At 34.7% G+C, this 18,887-nt stretch overlaps 2 protein-coding genes across 2 annotated transcripts; both read right to left on the bottom strand.

Annotated features, from left to right (window-relative positions):
- Positions 1 to 4,636: 4,636 nt before the first annotated feature.
- Positions 4,637 to 8,094, bottom strand: LOC128547165 (uncharacterized). Its single transcript, XM_053518931.1, has 5 exons — positions 7,983 to 8,094; positions 6,713 to 6,800; positions 6,082 to 6,094; positions 5,035 to 5,101; positions 4,637 to 4,806 (listed from the first exon to the last, which is right to left on the bottom strand). Exons 1-5 carry the CDS (start codon positions 8,092 to 8,094, stop codon positions 4,637 to 4,639), a joined length of 450 nt encoding a protein of 149 aa, XP_053374906.1.
- A 4,293-nt stretch (positions 8,095 to 12,387) lies between these two features.
- LOC123535469 (glutathione S-transferase theta-1-like) lies at positions 12,388 to 18,428 on the bottom strand. The gene is made up of 4 exons (XM_045318157.2): positions 18,201 to 18,428; positions 16,700 to 16,787; positions 15,764 to 15,917; positions 12,388 to 14,892 (listed from the first exon to the last, which is right to left on the bottom strand). The coding sequence occupies exons 1-4, from the start codon at positions 18,310 to 18,312 to the stop codon at positions 14,551 to 14,553; spliced, it is 696 nt and encodes a 231-aa protein (XP_045174092.2). The 5' UTR covers positions 18,313 to 18,428; the 3' UTR covers positions 12,388 to 14,550.
- Positions 18,429 to 18,887: the final 459 nt, after the last annotated feature.

Genomic DNA, 18,887 nt, shown 5'->3' with positions numbered 1-18,887 from the left:
ACACAGGCTCAGAGAAGGAAAAGTGTCGATGAATACGGACACAGAGAATAAAATGAGAGGTACCAATTGACAAACACAGAGTAATCGAGCATGAGCACAAACAGAGAGAACCGAATAAAATGGGCACAAGCTCAGAGAATGATTTAGAGTTATAGATTGACACAGAAACTGTATAACTGATATCGAGAGACAGAGATACAGAAAATGGAGTGAGACGTACAAAAAGACACATGCTCACAGAAGGAAGTGAGACGTATCGGTGAACACAGACATAGAGAATAGTGTAATAGGTACTGATTGAATGACAGGTATCGACTGACATAGACGCAGAGAATAATGTAATGGGTACCGATTGACACAGACAAAGAGAGTCGAGTGCATGGTGGCACGGAAAATAAAGTGAGAGATACCAATACAGGCACTTAGAAAGGAGGGTGAACTGTCTATGATGGCTAACTTCAGTCATCTTCGTTTTGTCACTGAACGTACAGTCGACATTTTGTCAGCTATAAGTTGTGCGCCTGTCCAACAAAACAAACATTAAGCCGCGTTAACTTATTGATATACCCTCATAATAGTTTTTTAAATAAGTTTCAAAGCACGACCTTGTTCGGAGAGCGATACAATCATAACGAAACAAAGTAAATAAAACTTCAAAAGAAATAAAAAATACAAAAGAATTTATTATCGCTTTGTGAAAAAGATATGACTGAAGTTGGTATGTCATTGTGGCCAAACAAAAATGTTCGTTTCTGGCCGCCTGAAATGAAAGGAACTTTCAACTTCACGCCATTGGTGAGGCGAACGGAACGTTTTATTTATTACACGATCTGTATGTTAATATTCTTTAATATCTGATCTGATCTTTTGAATTTCAACGGTGTTCGATTCTGGTTTTTATTGACATACAAAGACTGATTTGACAACCCCTGTTCCTAACTAATTTCGCGCCATAAACCAGTATCTGTATTGTCGGTGCAAACTTAATTTGTGTAAACTAATTATGTTTGCCTAAAAGTGGTTTTATATACAAAAAATGTAACGTCATAAAACGTGGTGCCGTTCTACTCAAATAATTTATCGCCATGAGAATCCATCTGCAGACAGTCTCTGAGAGACACGTGCATTACTTTCCGTTTTCTCTCTTTCATTGCTCCACAGAGAAAGAAGATTGATTTTAAATCCCGATCAATTAATTTTAGGTTTCCCTCCAACCCATTGTGTACTTAACAATGATATATGCGAACGTATGAAATCTTCAAACAGAACCATGAATATTGACAGACTATTAAGTCTCCGATTCTTGTAAGACCATACCTTGGTGTTTTAATAGTGTAGATGTTAAAGAATACAAATATTTTTCTCTTGTCATACATTTATAACTTGGCGCCTTCTACCATGGGCGTAAAATTGAATGTTCTCTTTTACTAGTTTTCACTGGCCGCAACACTGAATAAATATCAAGTATATTATTACAAAAAGGTAATCAATACTTTAATCTTGAATCACTTTTGTAGAAATAATTCATTTAAATAATTTGCTTTTGTCTAGTTGTGATTTTATCGCCCCTAGAAAATGGCCTTGGTGTGCAAGTTATTTTGCAATATTAAAGCAGCTGTACTATTTTATAACCTTCAGCGAAGTCTATATTTTGACCTATACACGCGAATAACAAATATAGCTGTCTGAAAATAGAAAATTATTCTTTTAAAAACGAATTATTAAATATATTTCATAGACGATTATAAATAATTTGAGAACAAGGTAACTTTATATAGGTTTAGACTACATTTCATGATCTTTTATGATCTTTGCGTTATTTATACCACATCGAGTTTTCGCATGTTACATTGCGCATTAATTACATTTACGAAAACGATATGTTGTATTCTTTCGTGTACTTTATCTCTGTCTATCTACTAGAATACGGATATCTCGTGGAAATTACTACTGTTGGACAAGGCAAAATAGATTATCATTTACGCTTGCAGTCCCCGTCCATACTTATAGATATGGATTGGATAGGAAGAAAATCGTATATTTTGTAGACCAAAGTCACGCATTGTGAAAATTACTCTTGAAAACAAACGTTTAATGACAGTTTTTTGTGTAGGAGTTGAATAACGAAAACATCCTGAATAACTACAGAAAATGCAAGTAAAGCTGCTGCATTTTTCTATCTTACTTTACTTGTGTGTGCCATCAGCAGACTTTTGTAAGATATATGCTGTGTACGTTACAGCGCACATATGCACTAGAAGCCATACTAGCTATACTTTGCTAAACACGTATTTCTTCTCACATACAAAGTTGAACAAATATGCTGGTACTATCCATAATCTGATTTTGTTTAGTCAATTCAAAGGGACTGGTGGTCGAAATTAAAATATTTCAAAAAGCAGAATTTCGATTGGCATTGAAATTGGAGCACGCTCGAAGATCGAAATCAAAATGTTCAGTTTTAAATTCAAGCCAGCATAAACGGATGCCATTTAGAAGACTGAAATTCAAAATTTCAAATAAGCTGAATGTTGAGGTGGCATAAAAGTCTGAACCATTCTTTTTTCAAAGTACGAAGAAACAATCAGACATTCGAGCTTATTTGAATTTTTTTACTAGAATATCAACTCGAAAAGTTCAGGTTTTAAGCGCAACCACTGTTTTGCAAAGTAGCTCTTTTAATTTTAACTTTTTCGTGCTAGATTTTGGACCGAACAGTAAATTCAAGTCGCGTATCCATCTGGTCGAAAAGTTGACGGCGGAAACAGAAATTCATAGATCACTGTTTTTTTCTAAAATGTTTTGTTTAATTATGTAGCTGATGCAAAGCCGAAGTTCTTTTATAATGACATCAATGTTTTCTGTATTACGTTTGGTTATTTAAGAGTGAAGATGTGATATCGTATATGTTGTATTCTAAATAATTATATTCAAAAGTTTGGCTGTTTAAGTAACTTAAATAATATAATATCAGTTGTTTTAAAAATGGTCTTACAATGTACGTAACTTATGCAATTTATTTGCATATGGGAGATAAGTCTTTCAGATATTTTACTGTTTTCTCGGGATATGTATCTCCCTAGATAACGTAGTCCGATAAAATCTGCTTTCCTGTTCATTATATCAGTTATTTTCCTTTCATTTTCCAATACATGTATCTGCGTATTTATTGTGGAATTCAGAAATTCAATGTCGTCATTTCAGCTCCCCATAACTTTAGCTACACTTTCGCTATATGCTGCGCTGTCTTACTGAGCATGTATGGAGCTCAGTTTTTCTTTGCTTAAATTACTTTCGAAAGTGTGCATGATAAGTTGAAGACTGTTCTCTTTTCTTTTACCCCGTCTTGATCCTTTTCAACTCTGCTCTTTTCACTGCCCTCAGTCATACTTTTAGGCTTGATCTCATTTACTTTACACACTGTTACACTCGTATAAACATTTATTGATAAAACACATAAACAGGAGACAAAAAACTTCTTATGCTAATTATCTTTTTTATTTACAGTTCACATATAATTATAATATAATCACAATACATGGTTCTTTTAACTATCAGCAAATCTCAAAGCCACAATCTCTCATAATTGTACAATGATATCTAGTCAATCAGAAATCAAAATCCAGCTTATACCTCAAAAAGCAAAATAGCTTTCCACTACATTTTCCGCAGCAGATTCCCTCTACTTTTAACTATATTATGATAAAAACAGCATCCATTTTTTAACTCTCAAAACGCCTGTGTTTATGAACCTTTAGCCTGCTGGCGGCGAGTGAATCTGCCTTTGCGACCAAGATAAGCCTGCACATCCGTGCAATCTGATCGTGGTCTGCACTGTTCGCAATTCAGTCAGTAAATTTTCAGTGCACATCCCTTGGAAAAATAAGTGGTACGACCCAAATTGAATGAAAGACCAGTTCATTTTAGAAAATCAGCAGGTTGAAGCTCAAAGATTGTGAAGCAGCTCTTAGTCAAACGGCATCTTCCAATAGCCCGGTAGGAGTGAACAAGTTTAATTACATAGATCATACAGGTTATCGTTCTCTCATCTGCTTGGTATCGTTTAAGACAAACATTATACTTTCTGTATTTGCTGACTTTATATCTTAATACCTGATGTATCAAAGATGGCCATTTCAGTTCGAACGTTAAAACGCTGCCATAGATACCGAAATGTCTGTTTAATATGATTTGTTTTCATTTTAAAAAGTACTTTCTTCTATATAATAGTAATAACGGATTTCTGTTTTACAAGGAAAGCACTCTTTTCTGCATAAATCCTATATCGAGCGATTCTGTACTACAAATATTAACTAGAAAATACTGTAAAGTTGTGCTATTTTTTAGGCGATATATTCACTTAAATCATTGTACCTTTTTACAAAACTGAACATAACAAACGTTTTATTCTTTCTGAAGAAACCTACTCTGTTTTTGTAATTAAGATGAAGAACATTGTTCGAACACATAGACTAGTAAATGCTATAAGTCTGTTATAATTTACTACAGAATGCATATAGTTGCTTTTACTGTACCTAAGCTATTTGGGTTTGAGAGAAAGTATTTTCGTCTATTATGTATGCGTCAGTCGCTTAAAACCCTATAGTTAGACATGAAACGTGTGTTTTATTTTCATTTATTTCGCACTCATGTATTTCTCTCTAAAAGAATCAATTGAGGCATTTACAGCCTTCCTCTCCGGTCCCAAAGCTTTTTCTACCCGTTCCATCCATGCTTTCACTTTTGCGTTACATTTTACAAGGTTATCAAGCTGATCAACCGGGTGCAGTTGGTACAACTCACGCACTACAAGAATATCAGCCGCAGACACATAATTTCCTACTACAAACTGTTTATCTTGAAGACATTAGTCTGAAATGTGAGTAACAGCTCTAGTTATTTATTCTTTCGCAGCTTTAACTTTATCTACGTCCATTGGTTGTTTGGTAAAAGCTCCAACACATACTTTATCTCTTAACTGAAACTCAGGAATAAATCAGTCTTAAAGATAAATAGATATATCATCAGTTTCACCTTCATCATCTACTTCATCATCTACTTTATCAACTACATCTTCTTGTAATTCAGCAATCGTTTCACTCTATCAAAAGACTACAGATACTTGTGGTATGATATATTATACGAAATTAAAGTGATTACATGTATCATTCGAGCAAATATAATATGCATATTTTTTCAGGGAAGACTGCATATGTGTTTTCAAAGTCAAAGCCTGATCAAGGATACCTCCATATTTACTACTATAGAAATATTAAAATATACTTTATGTTTATATCAGTATCAAATGGAAAAATGATCATGAAATTTTGATAGTCAAAAGGCGTTAAAATGGCAGCCGATATTTTACAAGTATCTCATTTAGAATGCTGGAGTACAACGGGGACAAATATATTACTATTTAATGCTTTTTTCATGATACAAAAATATCAGTGTTTTTTAAAAGAATATAACGGTGACTTCGGTATGGAATAAGAAAAATAAGGATTCGAATTAGTCATATAAACAATTTGAATGGAGCTCTTCCTTTGCCATTAAATATGGGACCCAGACGTGAAAATCCAACAAGCAAATAATTTAACGTAACAAGTCAAATTTTACTTTACCATTCCTAAGAAAACTAGGCTACAATGTGTTCGGACGGCTGATGCTTGCCAATTCAAGAAATCCTCAACACGTGCTTGCATCTTCACGTGTACTCTTGGGAACCAATGGTCAGCCAGTTTGTACTTTATAGATATGTATCTCATAATTGCTATGCTAAAATGTATTATCGTTGAACTAAAGATATATTTTAGACATAGGCCTAATAATGCTATATTTCTCTAATAAAAGCAAATTTTAAAGCAAAAAGTTTTCTTTAAGCGTATAGTAAAGTATTTGTCTAGCAAACACTAGCAGTTTGAATCTTATTGTTATTGTATAGGGAATTAGAAATAACATTTGTTCCATTGGGACAGTTGCCCATGTTCATATAGAACAACATTTACCTACGAGCAGAATTTAGGCGTATATATAAATTTTAATTATGTTCAATTTGTTCTCTGTCATCCGCTAACCTACCTGTGCACGTTTCCTAAGAAAAGAATTATACCCTAGACTGAGATGTAATCATAAAAGAATGGGCGGTGGTCTAATGGATAAAGTTTCGACCGCTTAATCCAGGGGTCATAGGTTCAATCCCCAATGGAGTCACGACCATGACTTTTCATATGACACCACTGTACTGGTTTCCCACGGACGCGGACTCGAGAGTGGTTCCAGTAAGCTTGAAGCTTTCATCAAAAGCGAGTTAAAATAAATTAGTAGAAACTAAAAGATATCGCAACTTCATTATTACCCCCATTAACCCTTAGCCTGCTGGTGGCAAGTGTTTCTGCCTTTGCGACCAGTGCAGACCAAGATCAGCCTGCACATCCGTGCAGTCTGATCATGGTCTGCACTGTTCGCTATTCAGTCAGTAAATTTTTAGTAAACACCCCTTCAAATGATAAATGGTACTGCCCAAATTAGAAGATGGACCAGTCCATTATAGAAATTTAGCATGGTAAGGGTTAAATATTGCCATCGAATACAGCTTGTTTGGTTTCTGTTTTTATTTTTTCATTACTTATGTTGGAAAACAACTGACATGTATCTTAACAAAATATGTAATAAACTATTAAATGTAAGTTTAATTATATTTCATATTTACCTTTCTGATAAACCAAAACCATCATCAAAAATGAAAAGAACTTCGTGAAAAGGATTTTTCTTCAAAAACTCTGGAGTAAAGTGTTCACCTAGGAAATAGAAAATCAGTAGATTATATTGTTTATGTGGTCAGTATGTCTTTTTAGAAGACTTTTCACCAAGTGTCATTCTTCCAGTTACAACACACTTTGACGGGACGCTTTTGGCGGATAAATAGTTTTAAACATTTTTCCCGACTTTTATAATGTTCCATTTGACTTGTTTCAATTGACCGAAATTCGCGGCGGTGTGGCGATCGGTTGAAAAGAATTTGATTTATGAACTTTTCAGACTATACACGCAGCTAGATTTGCGCTAGTTTTATGTATTGCTTTACTTTATCGTTAAGACCTCAATAGCCGAGTAGTATTGTTTCTGGATTTGAAATTCTTTCCCTTTACCGCTGTGGGTTCGAAATCGCGGTTAAAGTGTACAATTCATTCGTATTAGGACGCCACCCAGATAAAAGGTCGATGATTCTACCCAGAAGTCAGTCTGTCCGTGAAACAATGCTGTGTGGGTCTTTTTCCACCATGAAAAAAGCTAGAAAGTCGCCATACCATGCATATGACATATTATTGTTTCTGTACTGTAGTAACAATTTGAGCCGTGCCACGGGAAAACCAACATAGTGGGTATGCGACCAGCATGGATCCAGACCAGCCTGCGCATCAGCGCAGTCTGGTCAGGATCCATGCTGTTCGCTAACAGTTTCTCCAATTGCAATAGGCTTTAAAAGCGAACAGCATGGAGCCTGACCAGACTGCGCGGATGCGCAGGCTGGTCTGGATCCATGCTGGTCGCAAAGCCGCTATGTTGGTTTTCACATGGCACGGCTCATTTATTTTCAGTTCAAATACATTGTAATTAATAATAGGAGGCTTGTTTCATTTCGAGGGGAGTGATTGGGGAATGTATGTGAGAACGTCTTTGCCATTAAATGATAAGACCTTTATAATCTCACTGGGAACATGAAGTTATCAATCAATTGTCGGAAATCGTCGATAGTAGCTTAGAGTGTGTGATTTAATTAATGACTGACCCAATTCTCGTCCAACACTTTGACCTCAACTACTTCAGCTGATAGTGTTGTAACATAAAAAAAATGTCAAGCTTAACCATAATGTCGCGGTTTAATAGTGTAAATATAGAGGGAGTTTTTTTAATCAAATATACCAGGCTATTTTCTGCTGAATAAAAAGTGCTACATTCATAATTACCTTAATGAATACCTTTTGGAAGATCCACTTCCTGTCCTGTGAACTGAACCCCTGTACATTTTAGAAAGAAGTATACAGCACTGCATGGCTGTGACAACAAGTCGTAGTAAAACTCAAGAACCATCGTTACTAATTAAACCTGATGCTATTTCTGAAGCACAGCATGTAATGTATAGCGAAACGTCCACAGACTTTTATGTACTTTTGTTTCGAGTGGCCTTTCAAAAGCTTTGATAATATGTTTATGTTTTTAACTCGCCGACGTACATATACCGCAAAAATAATGCAGGACATTTACTCAAGATTAACATATGACAGGAAGAATTTCGGAAAATCTTCGATTGCGACCTATGTGGAATAACAATTAACATTCATAAAGCATAACTGAAGAACCGACCCATACAGCTTACTATAAAAAGATGAAAAAGTAATTTCATGTTTATTTATATTAAATACCTTTATCGGGACAAAATAGTAAAATACAGAACACTGAATATAAGATATTTCAACACTAACAATGTCAACATGATAATGGTATGTTCTGACAAAACTTAAACGCGCCTGAAGCGTTTGTATGTGACTTTGTTAATTACCGCAAAATAAACAAGGTAACACCAAAACGAATTTCCGGAGAAAAGGAAAACGCTTCAAACATCAGGCGTGAAAAACGAACGCAAACGTATATTGTACTAAGGACAGAAAGAAAAACAAATATATCCAGTAATAACGACTACAATCAGCTTCTTCCTAGATTGGTTGGTGAGATGAATTCAAACTCTACAACTATTGAAAATCTTGTTATAGTCGATAAGTATGTAATACATTGACGATATGACATTCAAACATCTCCGTATTTGAAGCTTCTCTGGTTTCTAAATTAAATGCGAAGTAACCTTCCTACATGAAGTGATATGAAACAAGCGCATGCACAATCTAAGCCAAACATATGGACTTTTTTTAGTGAGTTACTGTACTTTTTCCATTTAACTCAGATACCTGATATATTGTTAGCGTGTCTACGCTGCCAATCGAGAAAATCAATTTAATTATTTGATTCATTTCAAATATACATACACATGCAACCAATGTTGACAACTAAACAAATAGTCCGATGTTTTCGACTTGATTGTCAAAAAGATATCAGCTACTGACTTTGTCTAAAAGCATGAGAGAAAAGAGAGAGAAGTTAAGATACCTTTTTCCTATCTGAGTCCCTTAACAGAACATGTTCTGTTTCTAGGTTGCACCGGAAAAACACCGAAGTAATATTGCCAAAACTACAATTTAGTGTTGAATTTGACTCACCAGGCAGTATTTAGTGCCTTAGAAAATTTGTTCAACAGCGACACTAATTACACGGGACCGAGTCTAGATGTTAAGTGGGTTTTTTTTTACATAGGTATTTTGACTTGCCAAAATCGCTTGATTAAAACAACGTTCACATATATATTGTAACATTTTCTGATTCTTTAAGATTATTTATACGTTCTGTCTCCCCTTAGCCGCCAGTCTTATCTTCCTTGAGATCTTGGAGTTATGCGACAATTTTGGGTATATTTCTACTATTTCTATGTATGGCATCATTGGACGTTTAAGGATCTTAAAATTTTCTTCAAAGCTGAGACAGTAAGTCTTAGAGTAGAGACAAAAAGAAAAAGACTGAAACGTTTGTCTTTCAATTCTTTGATCATTTAGTTTGAAAATGCGGTTGCTTAAATGATGGGAAAGTTCCTTGGTGTTATTTCTTAGAACTAGTGCCACCTGTGTCTTGAATGTCTAGCATTTCTAACATGTCACAGAAATTTCAATTTTAGATGATGGTTTTGAATATCCTGGTTTACTGATTTCAAATTTTGTTTATATGGGTTTGAGTTGGAGCTTTGACAATTTCATTGCTAACTAGTGCTGGACAGTTTGATAGGTATAAATCAAAACCATTAAATTGACTTAACCACGTGATAGATATTTACCCGCTTATTTTCGCCTAAGGAGAGTTAATACTGTAACCACCTACTGTGATGCTCACTTTTGGGTGCATGCGATAATTGCGAAACAGAAAGACGGACATATAGATAGAAAGCATTATAACCGAACGATATTGAGATGTCATTTAGAAATGTAAAGAATAAGAATATCACAAAGGAGCAATCAAAATATATAGACTGTATCCACTACAGATATTGTACCTTGTTCTGAATATTGTATCTTCTTCAGTGGCTTGATAAAAGGTTAAATTATAAGAACGTTGTGCTAAAATATAGAACACTCTTTCTACTCAAATACTCTGTACAATGGCAATTTGTCAAACATAGAGTTAAAAATCTAAATATATTATAACTAAGTTAAGCAAACCCGCCCGCTTAGCTCAGTAGGGAGAGCGTCGGTCTACGGATCGCGGGGTCGCGAGTTCGATCCTCGGGCGGGGCGTATGTTCTCCGTGACTATTTGATAAACGACATTGTGTCTGAAATCATTAGTCCTCCACCTCTGATTCATGTGGGGAAGTTGGCAGTTACTTGCGGAGAACAGGTTTGTACTGGTACAGAATCTAGGAACACTGGTTAGGTTAACTGTCCGCCGTTACATGACTGAAATACTGTTGAAAAACGGCGTTAAACCCAAAACAAAGAAACAAAAACTAAGTTAAGCAAAGCGATGTCAATAGATGGTAGTAATAGCTGTAATGCATAATGATACTATCTGTTTCATGATAAAAAGTGGCTATTGAACTTGCATGCCGTTAAGTGGTAATTGTAATTTGCTTTTTACGTCTGGCATAGCTGAAATAGACATTTTAGTTTACTTTATTTTGTGTCAATGAAAATATGTTATTTTCAAAAAGAAAACTCCTCAACATATTTTAACTGAAGTAACAGTTTAATATAACAAATACTGCTTTATAATAAGATATATGACATAGTATTGATTAAAAGACGTGACCATTTCTCTGTGAAAAAAGTTAGACTTTAAGAGCTGATTTAAGGTAAAGGGAATGATATTGTCATTTTACTTCTAGTTTTCTTAACTTTGAGCTTTTACACGTTTTACACTAGTTTAATTCGCAGTGTGTACCAACTTGATCGAAACAAGTACGAAAAAGTTTAGTGCCAAAAGTCTTTTAACAGAAGGCTTTTGAGATTTATCTAATTAAAATAGTGTATGTTTGGTTAGTTAAACTGTTACATTACAATTAATATGTAAAATCACATAACTTATATGATATGCTGTGTTGAGGTCTTCTTTGACAGAATTGATTTTATCACATGAAAATGTGGAAGTTTATCGAATCAAAATTTGCCTAACAATTAAGCAAGACAAGGAGCATTTATCTTTTAAGTTTAAATCTGTCTTTTTAACCAGATGTCTTATTTTGATACTGTATAAAGATTTTATATGGATCGTTGACGATTAACTGACACTGTAGGAATTTCTTTGTAAAATGCGAAGGCGCCCGTACCTTAGAACGCCAAAATTTCATATTGAATTTGTAAAATATTTATAATGCTTTTATTATGCCGATATATCTGTATCTGAAGGGGTTCGTGGCCGAGTGCATAGAGTCGCTGAAAGGGGTTCCGTGGCCAAATACTTAGGGTGGTCGATTAAATGACGGAATTCCGTTGCAGAGTGCTTAGGGTCCCTGAAGGGACCTTTGTGGTCGAGTGCTTAGGGTTCCTGAAAGGGACTTCCGTTGCCGAGTGCTAAGGGTTTCTGAAGGGACCTCCGTGGCCGAGTGCTTAAAGTCTCCTAAAAGGACATCCGTGGCCGAGTGCTTAATGGCGCTGAAGGGACTTCTGTTTCCGAGTGTTTAGGGTCGCAGAAAGGACCTCCGTGGCCGAGTGCTAAGGGCTTCTGAAGGGACTTCCGCGGCCAAGTGCTTAGGGTTTCTGAAGTGACCTCCGTGGCCGAGTGCTTAGGGTCGCTTAAGTAACATCTATGGCAGAGTGCTAAAGGGTCGCTGATGAGACCTTCGTGATCGAGTGTTTAGGGTTTCTGATGTTGCTTTCGTTGCCGAGTGCCCGAGGTACCTCCGTGGCCGAGTGCTTAGGGTTCCTAAGTTAGAGGTGGCATAAAAGTCTGAACCATTCTTTTTTTTTCAAAGTACGAAGAAACAATTAATCAGATATTCGAGCTTATTTGAATTTCTTACACTAGAATATGAACTCGAAAAGTTCAAGTTTTAAACGCAACCACTGTCTTGCAAAGTAGCTCTTTTAATTTTAAGTTTTTCGTGCTAGATTTGGGACCGAATAGTAAATTAATTCAAGTCACTTATCCATCTGGTCGAAAAATTGATAGCGGAAACAGAAATTCATAGGTCACTGTTTTTTAAATGTTTTGTTTAATTATGTAGCTGATGCAAAGCCAAAGTTCTTTTATAATGATGTTGTTTTCTAAATAATTATATTCAAAAGTCTGGCTGTTTAGGTAACTTTAATAATGTGATATCAGTATTAAAAATGATCTTACAATTTACGTTACATAGGCAATTTATTTGCATATGGGAGATAAGTCTTTCATATAATTTAAAGTTTTCTCGAGATATGTATCTCCCTGGAATAACGCTGTCCGATAAATTCTGCTTTCCTGTTCATTATATCAGTTATTTTCCTTTCATTTTTTCCAATATCTGCGTATTTATTATGAAATCCAATGTCATCGTTTCAGCTCCCCATAACTTTAGCTACACTTTCGCTATACGCTGCGCTCTCTTACTGAGCATGTATGGAGCTCAGTTCTTCTTTGCATAAATTGCTTTCAAAAGTGTGCATGATAAGCTGAAGACTGTCCAGTTTTCTTTTACCCCGTCTTGATCCTTTTCAACTCTGCACTTTTCACTGCCTTCATTCATACTTTTAGGCTTGATCTCATTTGCTTTACACATTGTTACGCTGGTATAAGCACGTATTGATAAAACACATAAACAGAAGACAAAACACTTCTTATGCTAATTATCTTTTTTTTTCAAATACAGTTTACGTAAAATTATAATATAGTCACAATACATGGTTCCTTTAACAATCAGGAAAACCCCAACTACAATCTCTCAATGTACAATAATTTCTAGTCAATGAGAAAGCAAAATCCAGCTTATACCTCAAAAAGCAAATAGCATTTTCCACAGCAGATTCCCACTACTTTTAACTATATTATGTTAAAAACAGCATCCAGTTTTAACTCTCAAAACGCCTGTGTTTATCAACCTTTAGCTTGCTAGCGGCGAGTGAATCTGCCTTTGCGACCAAGATCAGCATGCACATCCGTGCAATCTGATCATGGTCTGCACTGTTCGCAATTCAGTCAGTAAATTTTCAGTGAACATCCCTTTGAATGATAAGTGGTACGACCCAAATTGAATGATAGACCAGTCCATTTTAGAAATTCAGCAGGGCGAAGCTTAAAGATTGTGAAGCAGCTCTTAGTCAAATGGCATCTTCCAATAGCCCGGGAGGGGTGAACAAAACCAAGTTTCTGGATTTAATGTAATCTAATCGTTAATGTTATTTCTTTGAAATAATGTTGATAACGTAACATATAGTCAGATTAGTAACTTTGATAACAATTAAAATTAGTGTTGTATTAAATCGTATCAATAAAAAAATTAATTTTGAAACCAATTACTTTATGCAATTATCTTCAGTATTTTCTTTAATTAGATACAAATTAAACTTACGTAAGGTACAGTAAAATTTTGCAAAAAGCGAACAAGATGTCTTTGATTTCGCAAGTTTGATTGAGCATGCTTTAAATTACCTAAATCATACATCTTCTCGTTCTCTTATCTGCATCGTATCGTTTTAGACAGAGGTTATTACCTCTGTATTTGCTGACTTTATATCTAATAAAGGATTATTAAAGGCGGCAATTTCAATTAAACTTTACCCTGCTAATTTTCTAAAATGGACTTGTCCATCAACCAATTTGGGCAATACCATTTATCATTCGAAGGGGTGTTTACTGAAAATTTACTGACTGAATACCGAACAGTGCAGACCATGATCAGACTGCACGGATGTGCAAGCTGATCTTGGTCTGCACTGGTCGCAAAAGCAGAATCACTTGCCGCCAGCAGACTAAAGGTTTAAACGTTAAAACACTGCCATAGACACCGATATATCTGTTATAATATTTTTTTTATTTTACAAAATACTTTTCTCCATACAATAGTAAAAATGAATTTCTGTTTTACAAGGAAATCACTATTTTCTGCAAAACTGCCATATCGAGGAATACTGTACTACAAATGTTACTTAGAAAATACTGTAAAACTTTTTAAAGTCGAATCATTCAAATAACGAGTGTGCTTTTTTACAATTCTTAACAGGGGAAACTTTTAATTCTTTTTTGAAGTGACCTGCTCTATTTTTTTTTTTTTTTGTTATTAAGGTGAAGAACATTGTTCAAACACATAGTAAAAGATATTAGTCTGCTATATTTAAACTTATTGCGAAATATATACAGTCGCTTTTACTGTACCTACGCTATATGGGTATTTGAGAGAAAATATTTTTCGTCTCATAGTATAATGCATTTTAAACCCTAACTTCTATTCAATGCGAAACTTGTGTTTTATTGTCATTTATTTCGCAGTCATATATTTCTCTCTGAAAGAATCAATTGTGGCATTTACAGCCTTCCATTCAGGCCCTAATGCTTTTTCTACCCGTTCCATCCATGCTTTCACTTTAGGGTTACATTTTACCAGACTATCAAGCTGATTAACCGGATGCAGTTGGTACAACTCGCACACCACAAGAATGTCAGCTGCAGACACCTTATTCCCTCCTACAAACTGTTTATCTTGAAGGAAGTAGTCTGCAATATGAGTAACAGCTCTAGTTATTTCTTCTTTCGCAGCTTTAACTTTAGCTACGTCCATTGGTTGTTTGGTAAAAGCTCCAACACCTACTTTATCTCTCAACTGAAATACAGAATAAATCAGTCTTAGAAATACGTAGATATATCATCAGTTTCACCTTCATCATCTATTTCATCATCTACTTTATCAACTACATCTTCTTGTAATTCAGCAATCGTTTATCGACTACAAATACTTGTGATATGATAATATTTATATTATAATTATGAAATTCAAGTGATTATCATTCGAGCAAATATAATATGCATTTTTTTTTCAGGAAAGAGTGCGTATCACATTATGTGTTTTCAAAGTCAAAGCATAACTAAGGATACCTCCATGTTTACTACTATAGAAATATTAAAATACACTTTATGTTTATATCAGTATCATATGGATAATGATCATAAAGTTTTGATAGTCAAAAGGAGTTAAAATGGCGCCCGATATTTTACAAGTATCTTCATTTAGAATGTTGGGGCACAACGGGGGCAGGCATATTACCATTAACGAGCCGCGCCATGAGAAAACCAACATAGTGGGTTTGCGACCAGCATGGATCCAGATCAGCCTGCGTATCCGCGCAGTCTGGTCAGGATCCATGCTGTTCGCTCTAAAAGCCTATTGCAATTAGAGAAACTGTTAGCGAACAGCATGGATCCTGACCAGGCTACGCGGAGTCTCAGGCTGGTCTGGATCCATGCTGGTCGCAAACTCACTATGTTGTTTTTCTCATGGCGTGGCTCATTTAATGCTTTTTCGTGATACAGAAATATCAGGGTTTTTAAATAAGATATAACAGTGACTTTTGTATTTGATATGAATGATTCGAATAAGTCATATAAACAATTTGAATGGAGCTCTTCCTTTGCCAGTAAATATGGGTCCTAGACGTGAAAATCCAAAAAGCAAATAATTTAAAATTTTACTTTACCATTCCTTGGAAAACTGTGATACATGGTGTCCGGATAGCTGATGCTTGCCAATTCAGGAACTCCTCTACACGTGCTTGTGTCCTCAAGTCCGCTCTTGGGAACCAATGGTCAGCCAGTTTGTACTTTACTGCTATGTATCTCATAATTGCTATGCTAAAATAAATTATCATTGAACTGAGTATGAATTTTAGACATAGATTTTAAAACGGTATATTTTCTTTAACATAAAAGTGCAACAGCTGAGCAAAATTCCGCCTGTATAAATCTGGAATTAATTAAGTTTATGACAAATTAACTAACTATTTGCCATTCTTAAGTTTCAAACCTCAAACGTCGATGAATACGCGCGTAGGTAGGTTAGGAGATGCCGAAGACCAGATATGGTATATATTTGCACGTGTTCTTTATTTGGATAGAAATGAAACTTATAGTCTTTACAGATACAAGTACTCTCTGTACTCATGTTTTTGTACAGGTTTTGCAATAGAATACCAGTATTATCGTTTTCGTTAGAAGGATTTGCATTAACAGTGTGTGCAATACACTGTAGTTGGTTGCTGATGATAAACAAGTGTATCTCTGTACGCGAAGTAAATCCCTATAACAATACGATTCAGACTGTTAGTATTTGCCTGATTAATAAAAAAGAGTTAAACGCTTAAAGTAAACCTTTTTCTTTAAAACCTAAGATTTTGATTTTACAAGTACGAACTTAATCTGTACACAGCTACATTATGATAAATTGAAATGTTCTTAATTTTGACACATCAGACGCTCCTTGAAATAAAGAGTTAAACCCTACAAGTAGTTGTAATCATTAAAGTATGAAATCACCACCTCTCTATTGGCTTATAAAATACTGTAATTTAATATGATTGGTTTTAATTAACAAACACGAAGCTGTACATGAGTTGAATTGTAAGTTTTATGGTTACCTTTCTGATAGACCAAAACCATCATCGAAAATGACTGGAACCTTATGATAAGGATTTTTCTTCAAAAACTCTGGAGTAAGGTGTTCACCTAGGAAATAGAAAAAAAAAACAACAGGTTATTTTGATTATGTGGCCAATACGTCTATAGAGAACGCATTCAGTAAATCATCTAATTCTTCAAACTGCTACTTGGGCAAAAATAGTTTTAAACATTTGTTTTCCAATTTTTATTTCATGGGGACATGCGAAAACAATTTCTGAAGGTATTCAATGTAATAACACAATAGTTTCTTTTTTATTACGAACAGAAAACCATCGAAAATGATATTTTTTCATCTACACAAGGAAAGAATAAAAGTTTAAACTGACGGAACTTTCGAGAGTGTAACGGTCGTAGGAATAGAATTTTATGAATTCTTGGGACAGTTTGTTGACAATGAGCAGACCCTCAAAGATACTATAATGTTGAACTGCTTACATATTGCTTTTATTATCTCAATTCATTCAGTATTATAGTTGAACACAATGATTACAATGCAACTTTTTTCAGAGCATGGTCCGTGATTTCTCCGCAAGAAGCAATTGGCAAACTAAGAACTGGTAAAACTATCGCAATAAGCCTACTGAGACTCCTTGTAAATGAATGATGGTATACGCCGGTATTTAATTTGGACATGAATTACAAGTCAGTATAGATAGTTACATTGCAGTCTTAATCTAAAGTGTAAACAATACAGAAAATACTCTCATATGTATCACTTTCAATGCCAACATTTCAGAAGTGTAATATAATAGTGCTTATCTTCATATCATTTCCTAAGCATAGTATGCATATCAAATACATACGTATGCTAAAATTGGTTACCAAGGTAGAAAAATAAAGTTTCAAAAAATACCACTGATGAAAATCTAATACGTATTATGCGCTCTGTTAAAATAGATAGAGGAAATTCAAGTTTTTTGCATGAGTATGGTTTTTATTTTCAACGAATGGTATGAAAATAAAATATTTCACAAGAGTGATGTGTGTCTTTTTCAATTATGTTATTGTTATGCACTCTAATTAAACGGGGTTGGGTGGGTTGCGTGAGTCAATAGGAAACTTTTGTCAGTATAAAAATTGCGGGATCCTCATAATATCTGTGAGAGCAACAAGTTATCATTCAAGTGTCCGTGGATAGTAGTATAGAGTGTGTGTGACCTTATCCTTGTCCATTATTTTGACCTTAAGTGTTAAATCATGTTTTGTAGTTAAATAAATAAATGTTAAGCTTTAACTTTATTTGCCATAAAGCCGTGGGACTACAATGTAAATATATAGAGACTTTTTTACAAACACACCAGGTCATTTTCTACTTCATATGCATTAAAAACAGAGAAAAATACTGCTATATTCAAAGTTACGATAACTAGAATATACTGAAGCTGCTTGAATCTAAAATTTAAGGTGGTAATACAACAATGTTATCTCAACTGCCTAAGTATAAAAGTAATAATCTACCTTTTAAAAGTTCCACTTTCTGTCCTTTGAACTGTACACCTGAGCATTTTAGCAAGAAGTATACAGCCCTGCACGGCTGTGACAATAAGTCGTAGTAAAACTCGAGAACCATTGTTATAAATTAACTAGTTAATCCTGATACAAATTCTGAAGCAGAGCATATAATGTTTTTAGCGAAACGTCCACAAACTTTTATACAGTTTTGTTCCGAGGGGTGTTCCGAATGCTTGGATACAATATCAACATTGGAAAAAGAGGGCTGATCAAGAACATTTACGACGACAAGAACTATATTTCTATGGTATACGACATGATTATATATATGTACTTTTGTATAATTCTATAGGATGATTATAAGCGTTTCGACAGAGCATTTTAACAGTATGAAAATGTCTGGCTTCGTCTTTAGGTCATAAAGCATAGTTAAAGAACCGACCCACACAGCGCAATACAAATAAGTGAAAATTAATACATTTGTTTTTTTACATTCAGGACACCGTAGTAAAATGTAGAACAGTTTACGGAACATGACGATTTTAAGATATTTGAACAAAGTAAATATGATAAAAGGTTTGTTTTGACAAAACTTAAACGCGTCAAAAGGTCAGGTAGGTGACTTTGTTATTTATCACAAAATTACACTAGGAAAACGTATAGGGAGATGCGAACTTGTGAATGATTAAAAGG

The sequence above is a fragment of the Mercenaria mercenaria genome, chromosome 12 (assembly GCF_021730395.1).
Source record: "Mercenaria mercenaria strain notata chromosome 12, MADL_Memer_1, whole genome shotgun sequence".
NCBI classification, from domain to species: Eukaryota; Metazoa; Mollusca; class Bivalvia; order Venerida; family Veneridae; genus Mercenaria; species Mercenaria mercenaria.
The sequence above is the reverse complement of the archived record's forward strand: the minus strand, read 5'-3'. Positions and strand labels throughout refer to the sequence as shown.